The sequence below is a fragment of the Delphinus delphis genome, chromosome 5 (assembly GCF_949987515.2).
Source record: "Delphinus delphis chromosome 5, mDelDel1.2, whole genome shotgun sequence".
Taxonomy (NCBI): domain Eukaryota; kingdom Metazoa; phylum Chordata; class Mammalia; order Artiodactyla; family Delphinidae; genus Delphinus; species Delphinus delphis.
Window position 1 is genome coordinate 5,782,265 of NC_082687.1, and position 17,120 is coordinate 5,799,384.

The following is a 17,120-nucleotide window of genomic DNA, read 5'->3' on the forward strand; positions in this document are numbered from 1 at the left end:
CATGTTGACAATAACTTCTTTAGAACTCTCCATCTGTACCTCTCACATTCCAAGGTATTTCTGCTTGGGGCAGAAACAAGCTCTTCATTAAAACAGCTCCATGGGACAAGGTTTCGGTGTTGTCCTTTCATCTTCTTTTTGCCCATGTAGAGACTTGACCTTGCAAGGGCTGAGAGAAGACAGCTAGAGGAAATCACTTCTTTCAAATACAATTCAAGAACATGTCCTTCTTCTCCCTCCATTACCTCCTACCCTCATATGCCCCATCCCAATATAAAAGTCACAATTTATGCCATAAATGAAGCGCTTAAAATAATTTCATACTTAAAAAGCTTATACGCCCTGGCTAGATTACTCTAAAATGTTGGCCTACAATTGTTACTTATTCATTCTGGGAAAGGAGAAAAAGAAGTTGAAAGTATTCACTCTGTATTCATTAAAATTCCTTTATTTCTGCCGTCTAAAACATTTCAATTTGTCTAGGAAGAAAAAAATCCTCTTATTGTGAGGCTAATGTTTGTTTACAGTATTTTCCTATGAGTGAGTGAAGAAGGGAAGTAACATTTAGGGACCCAGAGAAAGAACACAGGTGTAACGAGGGGACGATGACATAATGACCGACCTCACAGAGCCGAGAAAAACCTGCCACAGCTTGCTCTGTGACAACAGCGAGATCCACTGTTAGAAGGAGACAGCTTCTCCATGGGGAGTGGAAACCTGACATCAGTTGACACAGAAAGCTGTTGGCTGGGATCACTCACACACGTGATCTGTTTAGAAGTCACTGCCAGCCTCCGTGAGTGAGTGGCAGGCTCTTAACTGTAACAGGAACTTGCACGGTGAGTGCAAGTTTGGACTCTTCTTTCCCTCCTCTGGAAACCTAAGGTCAAGGAAAAGTGGTGTAGATGTGTCTCAACACACTCCTGCAGATTTCAAGCTGAGTTTTAGTTTTTTCTCTTTTTTAAAAAAATTATTTTATTGAAGTATAGTTGATTTACAACATTGCATTAATTTCTGCTGCACAGCACAGTGACTCAGTTATATATATATACACACACATTCTTTTTCATATTCTTTTCCATTATGGTTTATCACAGGATACTGAATATAGTTCCGTGTGCTATACAGTAGGACCCTGTTGTTCATCCATTCTATATATAATAGTTTGCACCTGCAAATCCCAAACTCCTCATTCATCTCTCACTTACCCTCCCCACCTCTGCCTTGGCAACCACCAGTCTGTTCTCTCTGCCTGTGAGTCTGTTTCTGTTTAATAGACAAGTTCCTTTGTGTCATATTCTGGAGATGACCATACTAAGTGAAGTAAGTCAGAAACAGAAAAACACATACCATATGATATCACATATATGTGTTTTTTTCTCTTTTTGTTTCCATCAAGTTAAACTCTAGTATGGGTATTTTTGAACCCACCACTGATGAGCTCTAACCACTTTATAACACAGATATTTATATTTGTGGTCCCAGGGATCAGGAACCATAATCTCTGATTTAGTTGTATTTAGAAAATGGATTAAAGGCCTGGATGAAAACTGATAGAGCTGCCTGAGTTTGCTTCTCCCTTTTACAATAACTATAATAACTAATTAAGCCCAGGAATTACTCTTCAAAGGCTCCTCAGAAAATACTTTATCTAAGTGGCTCTGGCAAAAATCTCTCCTTTCTGGATGTGACTCTAGCCATTGCATATCTACCCTTTGCTGCTTTTCCCAGTGACAGGGGTAGGATATATTCTTCTAGATAAACAGCTGAAAGACTGACAGGCTCCGGACGCGCAGGTTCAGCGGCCACGGCTCACGGGCCCAGCCGCTCCGCGGCATGTGGGATCTTCCCGGACCGGGGCACGAACCTGTGTCCCCTGCATCGGCAGGCGGACTCTCAACCACTGCGCCACCAGGGAAGCCCAAAAGACTGATCTGATGTTAAACAAATAGATGAGTATCCTTGTCAGCAGCTCTATGCAGGAGGCCCCTTGGTCTTGTCACTAACCTTAAACCAGGCACCCCATGCTCTACTCATTCCAGCCCTAGCACACCTTTCAAATCTTTTGATCACCCAATACATTGCCTAAACTGTTGGTTCTTTCCATGGATCAAAGAAGTAGAAATGAAGAATAAGTAATTAACAGATCTCTTCCCTAGCTTCCCCTTCAGTAATCTCATGAACAAGCTGTGTGAACAAGAGATCATCTAAAGAAATATCGCAAGGAGTCGACAAGCCTGCACACAGTGAGGGATGGTGAGGACGCTGACCCCCATCTCAATGATTAACTGAAATGACTTCCCTGTTCCCCCTTAAAAGCTTTCATGGCCAAGCAGAACCTTCAGAGATGGTTACTGCAGACACTGAGTCCACCTTCTCCCCAGATGGCCAGTATTCTGATTAAAAGCAACTTTCCTTTCTACCAACATTTCTCTCTCTCGTATTGATTTTCGAGAGGCCAGCAGCTGGACCTGAGTTTGGTAACATCCTACTCAATGGAGGCAGGAATGATTATTGGTGGAAAGGGAGGGAGACGAGTTAATCCCTTTGGTCTTGTCATCAACCCACGTGGAGTATTTAAATCCAGAGAACTACTCCTAGCAAACTGGGAAGTAGGTTACTTCTCTACTTTAACCACCACCCTCCCATCCCCATCCCTGATCATAAAGTAAAATATACAGTCCTTATTGATTTTCCATTTGCTTTGTTTTGAAGCAGGTATCTGAGGCTTAAGCAACTGCAAGGAGGGAGTTGTCACCACTGACAGAGCAGACACTTCTGGTGGAGCAACTGTGGAGTGAGAGCTTAGAACTGAGTGGTGGACATGTTGAGGTGTGGATTAGTCATCGGAGTGAAACATCAGGTGGTCTGTGGAGTTCCAACTCTGAGCAAAGTCTGGGGTAGAGATGAGTGTAATTGGAAAACAGAAGTGCACCAACCACAGAGCCCTGTGACCGTGCTCCCTAAGAGGCAGAGCAAAGAGCAAACCAGGAAAGGAGACTGACAGCAATGCCCCTCACGGCACATCTCCAGGGACCTGGGCATATTTTTGTTTAAGTAAATAGTGCCGCTTAGACCTGTGGCTGGTCTGAGAAAGTGTGACCAGTGAGGTAGAAAAACAAGAGAGCTTGACATCCTAGAAGCCAAGTGGAAAAAGTTTCAAAGAGTAGAAAAGTATCAGCCTTCATGAAAATAGTGAAGTATGACGAAGGCTGAGACCAGACCATCGTAGCTGGCATTGTAGGACGCACGGAATGACTGTGACAAGAGTGGTTCTCATCCATCAGTGGGAGCAAAATCCTGATTAGAATAAACTAAAGAGAGTTGGGAGAAGAGGAATTGGGGACTGGGATAATAGATCACTTTTAAAGTCATTTTTTTGCAAAAGAGAGCAGAGAAACAGGGCAGTAACTGGTGAATGGGCCAAAAGAATTACTTTTTTTCTAATTATAGGATGGGACAAATAATGGAAATTTTTCCAACAAGGAAAGATTGGTGATGTCAGGGGAGAGGAGAGAATTGCTAGAGTGATGTCTTTGAGTAAGCAAAAACAGTACACGAATGAAGTGATTGCTTTAAATAAGAGCTCTACCTAGAGGAGGCAGTCATAGGACTTTGGAACAGAAGCAGATTGGTATACGGACATGGCGATATGAATCTGGATCCTTTATGAGGTGTCACAGAATGAGTTCTGGAAGCAAAATTAAGCTGGAGTTTGGAATGCTGAATACTAGGGATCAACACTTACGAAGGGACAGGGAGGAAACAGGATTGTTTGGAAGAAAATTTCAAAGTACAGTTCATGCCTGGCAAAGCCTTAAACCAACTCCAAAGACAGATTTGGATTTGTCCCTGGTGTCTTTATGCTGCTGCCACCCTCTTCCCTCTAAACTGACATTGGATTTGGGTTCCTCTGAAGGGTCTATGCTTGGGCTCTTGCTAGGAGCTGATTTCAGGCATATATCTGACAGCTCTCCCAACAGCTGGGGTAATGGCGTTTTTCTTGAAAGGGTGATACACCTCTATGTCCAACAAATAGAATCCTTTCCATTTTCTCAGAGCAAAGAGGCAGGCAAAATACCCAGGAGAGGAAGAATAGTGAAATAGCAGGTGGGGGAAGTGGAGGGCTTGGAGATAGAGGAGAGGCATGAAATTGTCACCTAGGTGGAGACTGGTGAACAGTCTAGCGAAATATGGTGCATTTCCAGGCAGCCCTAAGGGTGCATTTTTTGGGGAAGTGCTGAGGAATTTCAAGTGATCCAGACAGCATGGTGGTTTGGTTTTCTCCACTCATGTTCAAGTATAAATGTGCAACTGCAGGAACAGAATGAGAAAGAGGAAGGAGAATTTTTCTTTTTAATCAGAGTATAATTGCTTTACAATGTTGTGTTAGTTTCTGCTGTAGAACAAAATGAATCAGCTATACGTATACATATATCCCCATATTCCCTCCCTCTTGCGTCTCCTTCCCACCGCCCATCCCACCCCTCTAGGTCATCACAGCACCAAACTGAGCTCCCTGTGCTTTACAGCATGTTCCCACTAGCTACCTATTTTACACATGGTAATGTATATATGTCAATGCTACTCTCTCAGTTCGTCCCACCCTCTCCTTCCCACCCCACCTCCGCCACGTCCACATGTCTGTTCTCTACGTCTGCATTTCTACTCCTGCCCTGGAAGTAGGTTCATTTGTACCATTTTTCTAGATTCCATATATATGTGCCAATATACAATATTTGTTTTTCTCTTTCTGACTTACTTCACTCTGTATGACAGACTCTAGGTCCATCCATATCACTACAAGTGACCCAATTTCACTCCTTTTTATGGCTGAGTAATATTCCATTGTATATATGTACCACATCTTCTTTATCCATTCATCTGTTGATGGACCCTTACGTTGCTTCCATGTCCTGGCTATTGTAAATAGTGCTGCAATGAACATTGTGGTACATGATTCTTTTTGAATTATGGTTTTCTCAGGATTCATGCCCAGTAGTGGGATTGCTGGGTCATACGGTAGCTCTATTTTTAGTTTTTTAAGGAACCTCCATACTGTTCTCTAAAGTGGCTGTATCAATTTACATTCCCACCAAAGTGCAAGAGGGTTTCCTTTTCTCCACACCCTCTCCAGCATTTATTGTTTGTAGATTTTTTGATGATGGCCATTCTGACTGGTGTGAGGTGATACCTCATTATGGTTTTGATTTGCATCTCTCTAATGATTAGTGATGTTGAGCATCTTTTCATGTGTTTGTTGGCCATCTGTATGTCTTCTTTGGAGAAATGCCTGTTTAGGTCTTTAAAGGAAGGGGAATTGAGAAATCAGTTAATAGGGGCCAGATCACTGAGGGACTTGCAGGCCACTTAAGGACCTTGTCTTTTTTCTCTGAGTGGGATGGGAAGACATACAAGGGTTGTTTATCTTAATCCTTTTGACTTTGAAGAATAATATACACATATGGATTTGCTTAGAACATAAATGTACAGCCTAATAAATTATCACAAAGCAATCACCCATATAACTGTATCTGGGGTGTGGCCAGAACTGTAGAAGGGCCCCCTTTTGCCCTTTCCCAATTATTATTCTTCCTCACTGTTAATGCATTCACTCTCTTGACATTTATAGTTAATTCCTTTCTTGCTTTTTTTTTTCCATTTTTAATATTTGTGCTATCAAAGTGTGTATCCCTAAAAACTAAAGGTCAGGTTAACTGGTTTTTCCATTTCTTTTTTCATCTTTTCATAAATGGAAACAAACAACATACCTTTTTGTGTCTGGTGGTTTTGCTCTACATTGTTTTTGAGGTTCATTCACAGTGTTCATCTGAGGGTCATTCAGTGTTCAGGCAACCACAGGATCAGACATAGGTTTGGTTTTTGGAAATTCCAACCCTGCAGCTAACAGGAGATAGTTTTGTGAAGGAGTTGGCACTGTCTGTTTATTTCAGGATCATATAGACGTTTTCTTGGTCCTTACCCAGGTTGCAGGATTAGAATTTAAAGCCTTGGGCTCAACTCTTTTCTTCTCCAATCTCTCCAATCAACGTAGAAGAATCACCTAATGCAAAGTCCTTATTCTTTATTTCCACAGTAATGTTTTCTATCAGCAGCTACTTGATCAGTTAAAACTTTGTCTTCCCTAGACACCAGCTGTTTAGTTACCACATATCATGGGCTATTGTCTGTTGCTCTTGTGTACGGGCATTTTTGTCTTTGTAGAATGTTTTTAGACTTTTCAAACTTACCCAGATTTCACTCCTTGTCACAGTATGCCTGGAGAGAGCTTTGTAAAACGGAGACTGACAACTAAATTTGTTAAGGTGAAGATAATTCCTTTCTTTTAGTGTAAGAGTGATTTCCTGTTCACGGTCTAAATTATAAATAAACTCCATATTGGGGGCTTCCCTGGTGGCGCGGTGGTTGAGAATCTGCCTGCTAATGCAGGGGACACGGGTTCGGGCCGTGGTCTGGGAGGATCCCACATGCCGCGGAGCAACTAGGCCCGTGAGCCACAACTACTGAGCCTGCGCGTCTGGAGCTTGTGCTCTGTAACAAGAGAGGCCGCGACAGTGAGAGGCCCGCGCACCGCGATGAAGAGGGGCCCCCGCTCGCCACAACTGGAGAAAGCCCTCGCACAGAAACCAAGACCCAACACAGCAAAAATAAATTAATTAATAAAAGGTGTTGTTATAAAAAAAAGACCTGGCACAGCCAAATAAATAAATAAATATATTAAAAAAAAAACAAACAAAACTCCATATTGGGCAGAAACAATTGGAAGACATTTTCTAAATGTCTAAGACCATTAAATATTTCTTCTCCTCCTGGCTGTAATTATTTGGAAGTTTTGCCTATAAAGCCATTTGAAATCCAACATTGTTCAGGCCAAATTTTTTTAAATTGAATGTATCCACAGATATATTCTTGCAGGTATAAAAATTCTGTAAGACATCAAAGAGGCATTTCTATAGAATGAAATTTTAGTTTCATAATTCAGTGTCTCCCAACGTGGTCTCTGAGTAGTCTTGGGGATTCACAACTATTTTTTTTTTAAGGGTTTGTGCATTATCAAATTTGAAAAAGATTTGTGTTATACGTGCTCCAAAAAAGGGAAAACCTTGAGAGAGACTCTCTTTCCAGCCCCTTTCTTTTTCTCTCTTTAAAAACAGGAGCAAAGCCACGGACCCTCAGTTCTCCTCCTTCCTAGAAAAATGTACATCTCACAGGTTTTTAGTAGGCTCTAGAACACTGCAGGGGGCAGGGGCGGTTTGGGGAGGGAGGGAAACCAGGTTAAGAACTACAGAGTCTATACTAAAGAACAGTGGTTTCCTAACCTAATACAACATATTTAACATTACTTCCAGGCCCCAGGATCTTCTAATAAATTGTCTTCTTAGCAAGACCAGGTACCTCTGAGAAATGTGCCCCACCATGAATTTCTTCCAGCTATTATCTATGACACTGTTTCCAAAATGTGACCTATAGAATAATGGGACAGGGAGATGTTCACTGAAGAAAAATATGTGTAGGAAGTAATGCATTATGGAGTCCATATTTAAGATTGAACCGTATGACATTGCCATTTTGTAGGCAATTTCATAGGGGTCAAACGGTATCTGAACGTATTAATAAAGTTAATGCCTACAGTTATTTTTTTCTGCCCTTAAGTATTTTTCCACCCATAATTTTGCTAAACAGAAAACTCACGGTGCTGCCAATAAATATACCAGGAATTACAGTTGGTCAAAAAGCAAGCTGGTGTTAAAGAAAATTAATCATTTGCTTTGAATGAATTGGCCACTAAGACAGCTGGCATACCTGGGGCTGACAGTGCCACGTGCTGAGATGGAGTACCGCGTGTGACTCAAGGTCAGGCAGGCATTTGGAGAGCATCCCTCCTGTGTGTCACGGGACAACACGTGAAAGTTTGCAAGAGCTGCCGCAACGGTTGTGCACATCGCAGTGGCTACGGATACTGAGAGCATGTTAGAAGTTCATCTCTACCATCCAAACATTACAGACCACCACCATCTATATATCACATTTTAATAAGGATTCTACGCTAACAGATTTTATTCCTTTGTATTTATTACTGTTTGGGTCATATCTCTTGTTAGAGATAATGTTTATGCTCAATTTAAATAAAAAGCTTTTACCACGTAAGGTCAGTTTGTTCTCTTTGGGGGCTGGTGTAATGCAGTAACTACGAAATAAGCCAATGTAATATTTATTCCCATTTCATCAACCTTATGAATAGAAATAAAAGGTACTGAACAACTAAACTATGCATATCAATCAGGCTTTTTGTACTAGCCTTCAAATATATATATGAAAGTATACATATAATATATATATAATTATTCATATTTTTTTATTGAATATGGGGAAGAAAATTTTTCCTCATTGGCTATTTTCATTATTTTACCATTTGATACACAACTGTGTACCTCATTTCCAGGACACTCAGTAATTGATCGAGTCTAATCCACCAATGATAACAAGTTAGGTACAGAGTACACAGTCAAAGACGAGATGTCATTTCATTGCTGCTAGTAGCTCAAAACAAGTACTTGGGCCTGACAGGTGGTATTAAGAAGATATTTCCCAACTTTAATTTCAGGCACAGTATAGTAATTGTTTCCATGGGATTTTTTGGGGATGGAACATAATTGCTACATAAATGTAGGAACTGACTAGGTCAGAATGTCAAGGAGAGAATGGCTTTTGGAATACTGGCAATTTATCTGCAGTGAAGGACACAAATGTGTACTGTTTTACCCTGAATGTATTAAATCATAAATATAGTGCAGACTGTATTAAATCATAGTGTATCTGCAACATAACCTGACAATGACTTCTCATAATTATTTTTTTTATTTTCCAGCTTGTATTCTATTAAAAGTATCTAGTTTTAAATAGTTACACCTGAGAGCTTATTATTATTGGAATCAAATATGCAATGTCAGAACGAAGATTTTATGAACGCAAATTGTGGGAACATACAAAGTAATTCACTCTACGAAACGTTAGTTTTTAATTCTTTTCTTAAAAAGACCTAGTATTTAGCATACTTATTTTCCCTAGCACACAAATACATAAGTACAAGACTATTCTGATGAGCTTGTGAAGATAGTGTGCTAAGTGTTTTCTCAGGTACCCCAGCCAAGCAGTGGGGAAGGGCGAGAGGTAAACATGTAACAAATTCTTTCTCTTCCTCTGCTATGTTCCCTGACCTGGGTCATCATCTGGAGTGGGGAAGGACTGCCTTTTTCCACAATAGAAAAGAAATCAACAACGGACGTTGTGCAAAGTAACTGGTAGAAAGCATTAAGCCAGTTAATCATATTGCCTTAAAATGTTTAAATTCATAATACTGAACGCAAATGCCAATTACTGTTGAAACAGAATATATATGAATGACACAGTATGTCTGAGATTTTCTCCCCAAATCATTAAGAAAACTTGTCCGTAAAAAATATACCAAGATTTTTCACACCTGGGGATTTTAAATACCACTTCTTTTTTTATCAAATAGTTTAAAATTATAGTAGATTGGAACTCAGATTCTACTCATTTCTTATTCATCACATGTCTTGAAATTTTAATGTACTTAGTTTCACCAACTCCAAGCAAGGAAAGATAGCACAAAGGGAGTGAGGTGGAGGGCAGGCAGTAACAAATCAGAATGGGGGGGAAGAGAAAGAGGGAAAAGGCTGCACCCTGCAGTCCTCAACGCCCACAAGAGTGGAGACCCCGGCACATGGGTCCCTGCCAATGTATCCAACTAGTACTGATAATAGGGTCTACTAATCAGCTACACAGCAGAGATGGGTACATTTTAGGATTTAACTTTATGACTTGACCACAAGGCTTTTGAGAAATGTGTTTTGCTAAGTTTTGAAACTGTACCTCCTCTTCTAGGTCTAGGCAACCTCAACCCAGTTCTTTCAATATTTATTTCTAATATTGGACAAGTCATCCAGTGACCATGGACCTCACTATCTTTTCCATTAAAGAAAAAAAAGAGAAGAGATACTGACCTTAATAAAATAAATATACTAGCCTAGGCCATAATTTTAATTTCATTTTGCCATATTTACAACTGTAGACGTGCAAAAACATTATCTATAGTCAATCATGTGAATGTCAATCTACTTTATTATACGAAAAGACTTACATAAAGAATTCTCTATTTGAGGTGAGAAACGGTGTGAGAAGAACATTAAGTTTTACCTTTAGATCAGCTAGTAGTTGATCTAGGGCCACATGATTTTAAAAGCAGCACTGCAAGATTAACCTTGGGATGATGAAGACTGTAATATTTCTCTCTTCCAAATGAAAGAGACAACTTGGTTCCTCCTCTTAAACTCCAAAGATGCATACAGCTGAAAAAATACAACTCTGAGAACCAAGTGAGATGGCAAGGATACAATTTAAGTAGCCAGTTTTATTTCCCTCTTCTTCCCTATCAACTCCCCACACCCTCACCACTACCCCAAACAGAACTCCCTTCAGTCCCTGAGTGAAGGGCCGAGAAGCTGGAGTAGGTACATCTACCCTGAAATCTACACAGAGTAAATCCTGAGATTCATCACCTGCAGGTACCTGTTAAAAGTGGTTTCCTAGGTCTCATCTCAGGTATACTGAATTTGAATCTGGGGATAAAGTCCAAGAATGTGCACTGTTAACAAACCATCCAAAACTCAAGTGATTTTTGAAGTTTCAAAAGCCTTGAATTAAGTACAGAGAGGAAGGCAAGTTGGATCTAAGTGTTTAAGGTAGCAGCTTAATTGAAACCAGAAATCAAATGGTATGGTTCAGCTCTAAGTTTCTTCAGATATTAAATAACTACTGTCAAATATCTACCGACTACTTTTGGACAGAGGTCTAAAGATTTTCTAAATGCCATGGTGATTATAACAGCTTACTGATTTGCTGTAACTGGATGGCAACATCTCACTCTTCCCATTTTTATAAAAAAGTTTTGGGGTTTTCTTAGTGTTCTTAGATATAATCTCATTTAACTCTTACAATATTCCATCAACCAGAAGACAGCGCCATAATCTATGAAGACAACTCCTAAAGAGAAGCTGCAGTAATGTTTCAAGAAAGAATCATAAAGCACAACATGATAAAGCCAAGGTATTACCAGAGCAAGAACCTCTCACCTTATTACCCGGTAACCCTGAAAAGAGTCTCCTCAGCCCACAGGGAGGCGAAGTGGGGTCTCGGTGCAACCAGAGTCCAGGGGCTTGTGATAAATTAGCAGATTACCCCAATGTGCATACAAGTACTATTTTGTAAGAGCGTCAAGGAACGAAAGATTGAAAAACACCAATTTAGTAGAAAGTGCTGGTCTGAGAATCAGAACTAGGTTTAACTCCTTGCCACCCCACTGGCGACCCTGGTGACCTAACTTCCCTGGAGCCCCTAGTCAGGCTGCTCCGTACTTATTAAATTAGGACTAGTTCCGGCTATTCCCAAGGCCTCTTCTATCTCTCAAATTCTCTAACTTCCTTACGTTTATGTTTCATGAGTACATGAATCATGTAAAATAATATTCACTGGTCATTTAATTAAAAACTCTAAATTCAGTCTGTCGTTCAATAGATATTTATTAAGTACTTATTCTGTGCCAGGCATCCGAGCATCTGGGAAACAGATATGGAGACACAGTCTCCTAGTGTGGCGGTAAATACATGCTACTGTGAATAATCCTTGTGTCTCCTTACGTGGTTAAACAGTAAAGCCTACTGGATCATGCCCAAATAATGGAAATTTGCATAGATAATGGAAAGCCTGCCTGTGCAAAATAAATAAATATTAACTTTAATTATAGACATGACTGCTGCCAAGACCTAAGGCTTTTCTTCTTTGTACCCTTCACTTGCTTTAAAAAAAAAAAAAAAAAGTTAGGACATTTATGTTTATTAGTAAACGGCATTTACAATGAAAATCAATTTTCAAAGTATAAGTTTATAAAAATAGTTTATTTTAAAGACTCTCAATAGGACTTAACATCTTATTTTCAGATATACCAAAAACATAATCAATATGCTCAGTACGTTTTAATACATGATGAAAGTTGCTCCAGATCTATTATTATTAGATCTACACATACTGTTTAACTGGGTGGTGTTCAAAGTTTTAATACCACATTTGGATCCCCCCACGAAGTTTAATGTTAAATTTTCATGAATACAATTTCACAAAGATTACAATATATATCAACTTACAACTGAAGGAACCATTTAGTAATTTATAATGTTTTAAAAATCTAGCTACATAATCTCTTTTAAAAAAATCCTTCCTATATATATATGTGTGTGTGTGTGTGTGCGCGCGCACACGCGTGTGCACCCATGTGTGTATATATATATATATATATATATATATTCCACATTTCTCAGGAAATGCATACATCCACCTAATAGTAAGGACCAAAATGAGAAGCATTACTATCTCCAGAAGAGGAGGGGGGAGGCAGAGGTGGGGGGGGCGGAGGTGGGGGGAGGGAGTACGGTAGGGGAATTAACGGGTGAGGTGCCACAGCAGGGGCAGCCCAGCCCATGTTTGCAGATGCAGGTGGTGGGGGTGGTGGAGGGGGAGGGAGTGAGAAGTTATGCATGTCAAACCCGGGAGGAGGGAAGGGATACTGTGGCATCATAGGGCCATCCTGTCTCTGGGGTGGAAATCCTGAAGTCTCCTGAGGTACCATGTGCTCTGAGTTATAAAACTGCAGAGGTGGGGGCCTGCCAGGACAAGACCGAGGATATCTGCCCCGGGAAAACCCTCGTGTAAATTCTCTGCTGTGATATCCTTTTGAAGGCTCTGAAGCAGAGCTATGAACATTCCAATTCTGATGTACTTCTGCAAAATCTTCACCTTTGGGGAAAAAAGCATAAAAACAAAATTAAAATTAACTTTAATACATCAAAAAACACTGTTTAGGGGCTTCCCTGGTGGCGCAGTGGTTGAGAAGCTGCCTGCTAATGCAGGGGACATGGGTTCAAGCCCTGGTCTGGGAAGATCCCACATGCCGCGGAACAACTGGACCCGTGAGCCACAACTACTGAGCCTGTGCATCTGGAGCCTGTGCTCCACAACAAGAGAGGCCGCGAGAGTGAAGAGGCCTGCGCACTGCGATGAAGAGTGAGCCCCACTTGCCGCAACTAGAGAAAGCCCTCGCACAGAAACGAAGACCCAACACAGCCAAAAATAAAATATAAAAATAAATAAATTAAACAGATAAATAAATAAAAGAATAACGCTAGAGGCTTCTATAAAAAAAAAAAACCCCTAGTAAAAAAAAAAACCACTGCTTAAAATTTCAATAATGTCTTCTTTAACTTCCAGTATACCTTACAGTAATTACAATTTTATAAGGCTTAAAATTATCAATTTTAAATGAATCCAAAAGGCCAGAGATCAGGTAAGGGAAAGCAAGACAAAACTTTGAGACAATAACCAGTTGATTTCAGTCAAACATCACAGAGAAAACTGGACAGGAACCTCACTCACATTCTCAAAGGTTGAGTAAGGGGCCTGGCTAGCTCTCCCAACCAGGGTGGTCAGAAGAGGCTGAGCAGGGAGCCAGTTTCCAGCCTCCCCTCAAAGACAGTGGAGACCTCATGGGGAACCTGGACTTGCATCTCCACCAGCAGCAACACAGTGTTCCTCCACTTCCTGTACTTGGGGTGGAGTCAGAGAAAACCTGGGAGAGTCAGGACTTTCATCAGTGCCCAGCATAACAAGGCCATCCCCCATGGTGTCAGGAGCAGTAACGAGGCACTCTTACCCCCACCAGACACAAAAGGAGGCCTGCCCAGAAGCACTCTTACCCCCACCAGACACAAGAGGAGGCATGCCCGTGTGCAGCAGTAATGATTCACCCCCGGCTTCAGATGTCAACAGAAGTTATAAAGAAAAGCTTAACTCCTATCCCCACCTGGTAGTAACAGTAATAACGCAACCTCCCTCCTTTCCCCGCCAGAACAGTTTTAAAAACAAAAACAGCATAATAACTAATATGTCCACGTTTCAATTAAAAACCACTCGTCATACCTAGAACCACAAAGATTTGAAACTCAATGAAAAAGGAAAACTAAGTGAGGCCAACATCAAGAAGACAAAGATGTTAGAATTATCAAGAAATGTTTTTAAGTAGTCATCATAAAAACACTTCAATAAAAAATTAGGAACACACTGAAACAAGTAAAAAATAGAAAGCCTCAGCAAAAAAAAAAAAAAAACAAAGAAGAAAAATAAATTTCAGAACTGAAAATTTAATAACCAAAATTAAAAACTGAAGGGAGGGCTCAACAGTAGAACGAAGGGACAGAAGAGAGAAGATAGAACAACGAAAAGTATCTAGTCTGAAAAGAAGAAAGGAAATAAACTGGGGAAACAATAAACAGAGAGCTTCAGGGATCTGTGGGACTGTAACAAAATAACTAATATTTACATCTTCAGAATTCTAGAAGGAAAGGAGAAGAAAAATGAGGGAGAAGGTATATTTCAAGAAATAATGACTGAACACTTCTCAAATATGGCATAAGACATAAACCCACAGATTCAAAAAGCGAAATAGATTTCAGTCAGGATAAACCCAAAGAAGTCTACACCAAGAAACATCACAAACTTTTAAAAACTAAAAACAAAGAAAAAACATGAAAGCAGAGGAAGAGAGAAATGATACCTTACCCACATGAAAAAAACAATTTGAACGACAGTAGATGTCTCTTCAGAAACCACGGAGGCCAGAAAGAAGTGGCACAACATTTTTCAAGTGCTGAAAGAAAACTGGCAATCTAGAATTCTATATTCAGTGAAAATATCCTAAGGAAAAAGGGAAATCAAAGACTTTCTCAGACGAAGAAAAGCTACAAATTTATCTCCAGCAGACTTACCCTAATAGAATGACTAAAGCAAGTTCTCTAAACCGAAACAATAAAAGGAAAGACTGTTAAGACATCCGGAAGGAAAGAAGAACACAGTAAGCAAAAACAGGAGTAAATACAGTAGAATTTCCTTCTGTGACTGAGTCTTCTAAATTATGTTTGATGGCTGGAACAAAAATTATAACCGCTAATGTGATTCTTATTGTATACATAGGAAACATTAAAGCAATTTATATTATTAACAAGGGAAAATAAAGGGACGTCTAGAGAGGCAAGGTTTCTACACTGCACTCAAACTGGTAAAACGACAACAGCAGATTGTGATAACTTATGTATATAAAATTTAAGACCTAAAGCAACCATTGAAAGAAAACCACACTAACTGATACAATCCACACCGCAGATAAATGCAAATGGAATTCTAAAAAATGTTACAGTAACCACAAGCAGGCAGAAAAACAACAGAGAAATAAAAACTAGAGAGAATACAGAAAAACACAGATTTAAAGCCCAAACATATCAATAATTACATTAAATATAAATGGTCTAAATATACCAATTAAAACACAGAAGTTGGCAGAGTGGATTAAAAAACATAACTACAATCTACAAGAAACATTTCAGATGATCCAGTCATGTTGAAAGTAAAAGGATGGAACAAGCTATAATATGCAAACATTAATCAAAAGAAAGAAGGATTAGCTACATTAATATCAGATAAAACAGGCTTCAGAGCAAAGACTGGGACATTTTATAATGATAAAGGGGTTATCTACCAAGAAAATATAGTAATCCTAAATGTGCATGCCCCAACCACATGCTCTCTCTCAACAACGGACAAAACACTTATACATAAAATCACTAAGGCTAGAGAAAATTTCAATACCACCATCAACTAACAAGATCTAATTGACATTTATAGAACACTCCACCACACAACAGCAAAATACACATTACTTTCAACTGCCCCAAATCATATTCCTAGATAGACCATATTCCACAAAACTTTTTTTAAAATGTAGAATTGAAATCATACAGATTGCGTTCTCAACCCACAATGGAATCAAAAATAGAAATCAATAACAGAAAAATCTCCAAACAGTTGGAAACTAAATAATACTCTTCTAAATAATCCATTGGTCAAAGAGGATGTCTCAAGGTAAATAAAAACAAACAAAGGAACATTAAGCTAAATCACAATAAATAAAACACACCACTATCTGTGGAACAAGTTTAAGCAGTAAAGTCTTAAGTAAATAATATAAGCTCCCACCTCAAGAACCTAGAAAAACCAGAACAAAATAAACCCAAAGCAAGCAACAGAAAGTTAATGATAAAGAGCTGAAAGAATGAAACTGCAAACAGAAAAACAATAAAGAAAATTAAATGACATAAAGAACTGGCTCTGTGAAAAAGCAACATAATTGGCTATCCTCCAAGCAAAACTGACAAAGAAATAGAAGACACAAATGATCGATATCAGGAAAGACATCAAAAGGATGTTAAGGCAATATTGTAAACAACTCTACACAAATTACTTGACAAATTAGATGAAATGGACCAATTCCTTGAAAAACACAACCTACTATAATCTATCGAATGTGAAAAAGATATCACTATTAAGGAAATTGAACTTGTAATTAAAAGTCTCCCAAAAAAAGATAACTCCAGGCTGAGGTGATTCACTGGAGACTTTTTACCAAACATTTAAACAATTAATACCAAATCTACAAAATGTTTTCAAGAAAATAATTTAAAAAAAATTCCCAAGTCATTTTATGAAGCTAGTTGGAAGCTTCTGCCGACATCAAAACCACATAAAAAAAATGAGAGGGACAGAGAGAGAGAGAGAGAGAGAGAGAGAGAGAGAGAAAGAAAGAGAGAAAGAAAGAGAGAGAGAGGGGGAGAGAGAGAGAAAGAGAAAGAAAAAGAAAAAGGAAGGAAGGAAGGAAGGAAGGAAGGAAGGAAGGAAGGAAGGAAGGAAGGAAGGAAGAGAAAGACCAATATTCCTCATGAATATAAACATAAAAATCCTTATCAAAATATGAGCAAAATTCAACAACATATACAAACAATTATACACCACAGTTTATTCCCATGATGCTCATTCAATATTCTAAAACCAATGTAATCTACTTTACTAACAAGGTAATGAAAAAGTCATGTGATCTTATCAATCAATGCAGAAAAACAATTGTCAGAATTTAAAATTCT

At 39.2% G+C, this 17,120-nt stretch overlaps 1 protein-coding gene across 1 annotated transcript in view; it reads right to left on the minus strand.

Annotated features, from left to right (window-relative positions):
- Positions 1 to 11,603: 11,603 nt before the first annotated feature.
- NAF1 (nuclear assembly factor 1 ribonucleoprotein) overlaps positions 11,604 to 17,120 on the minus strand; it is a 39,242-nt gene continuing 33,725 nt past the window's right edge. Inside the window, exon 8 of the mRNA XM_060011949.1 lies at positions 11,604 to 12,891. Coding sequence (XP_059867932.1) covers positions 12,434 to 12,891 — 458 coding nt within the window. The 3' untranslated portion in view covers positions 11,604 to 12,433. The remainder of the gene's footprint in view (positions 12,892 to 17,120) is intronic.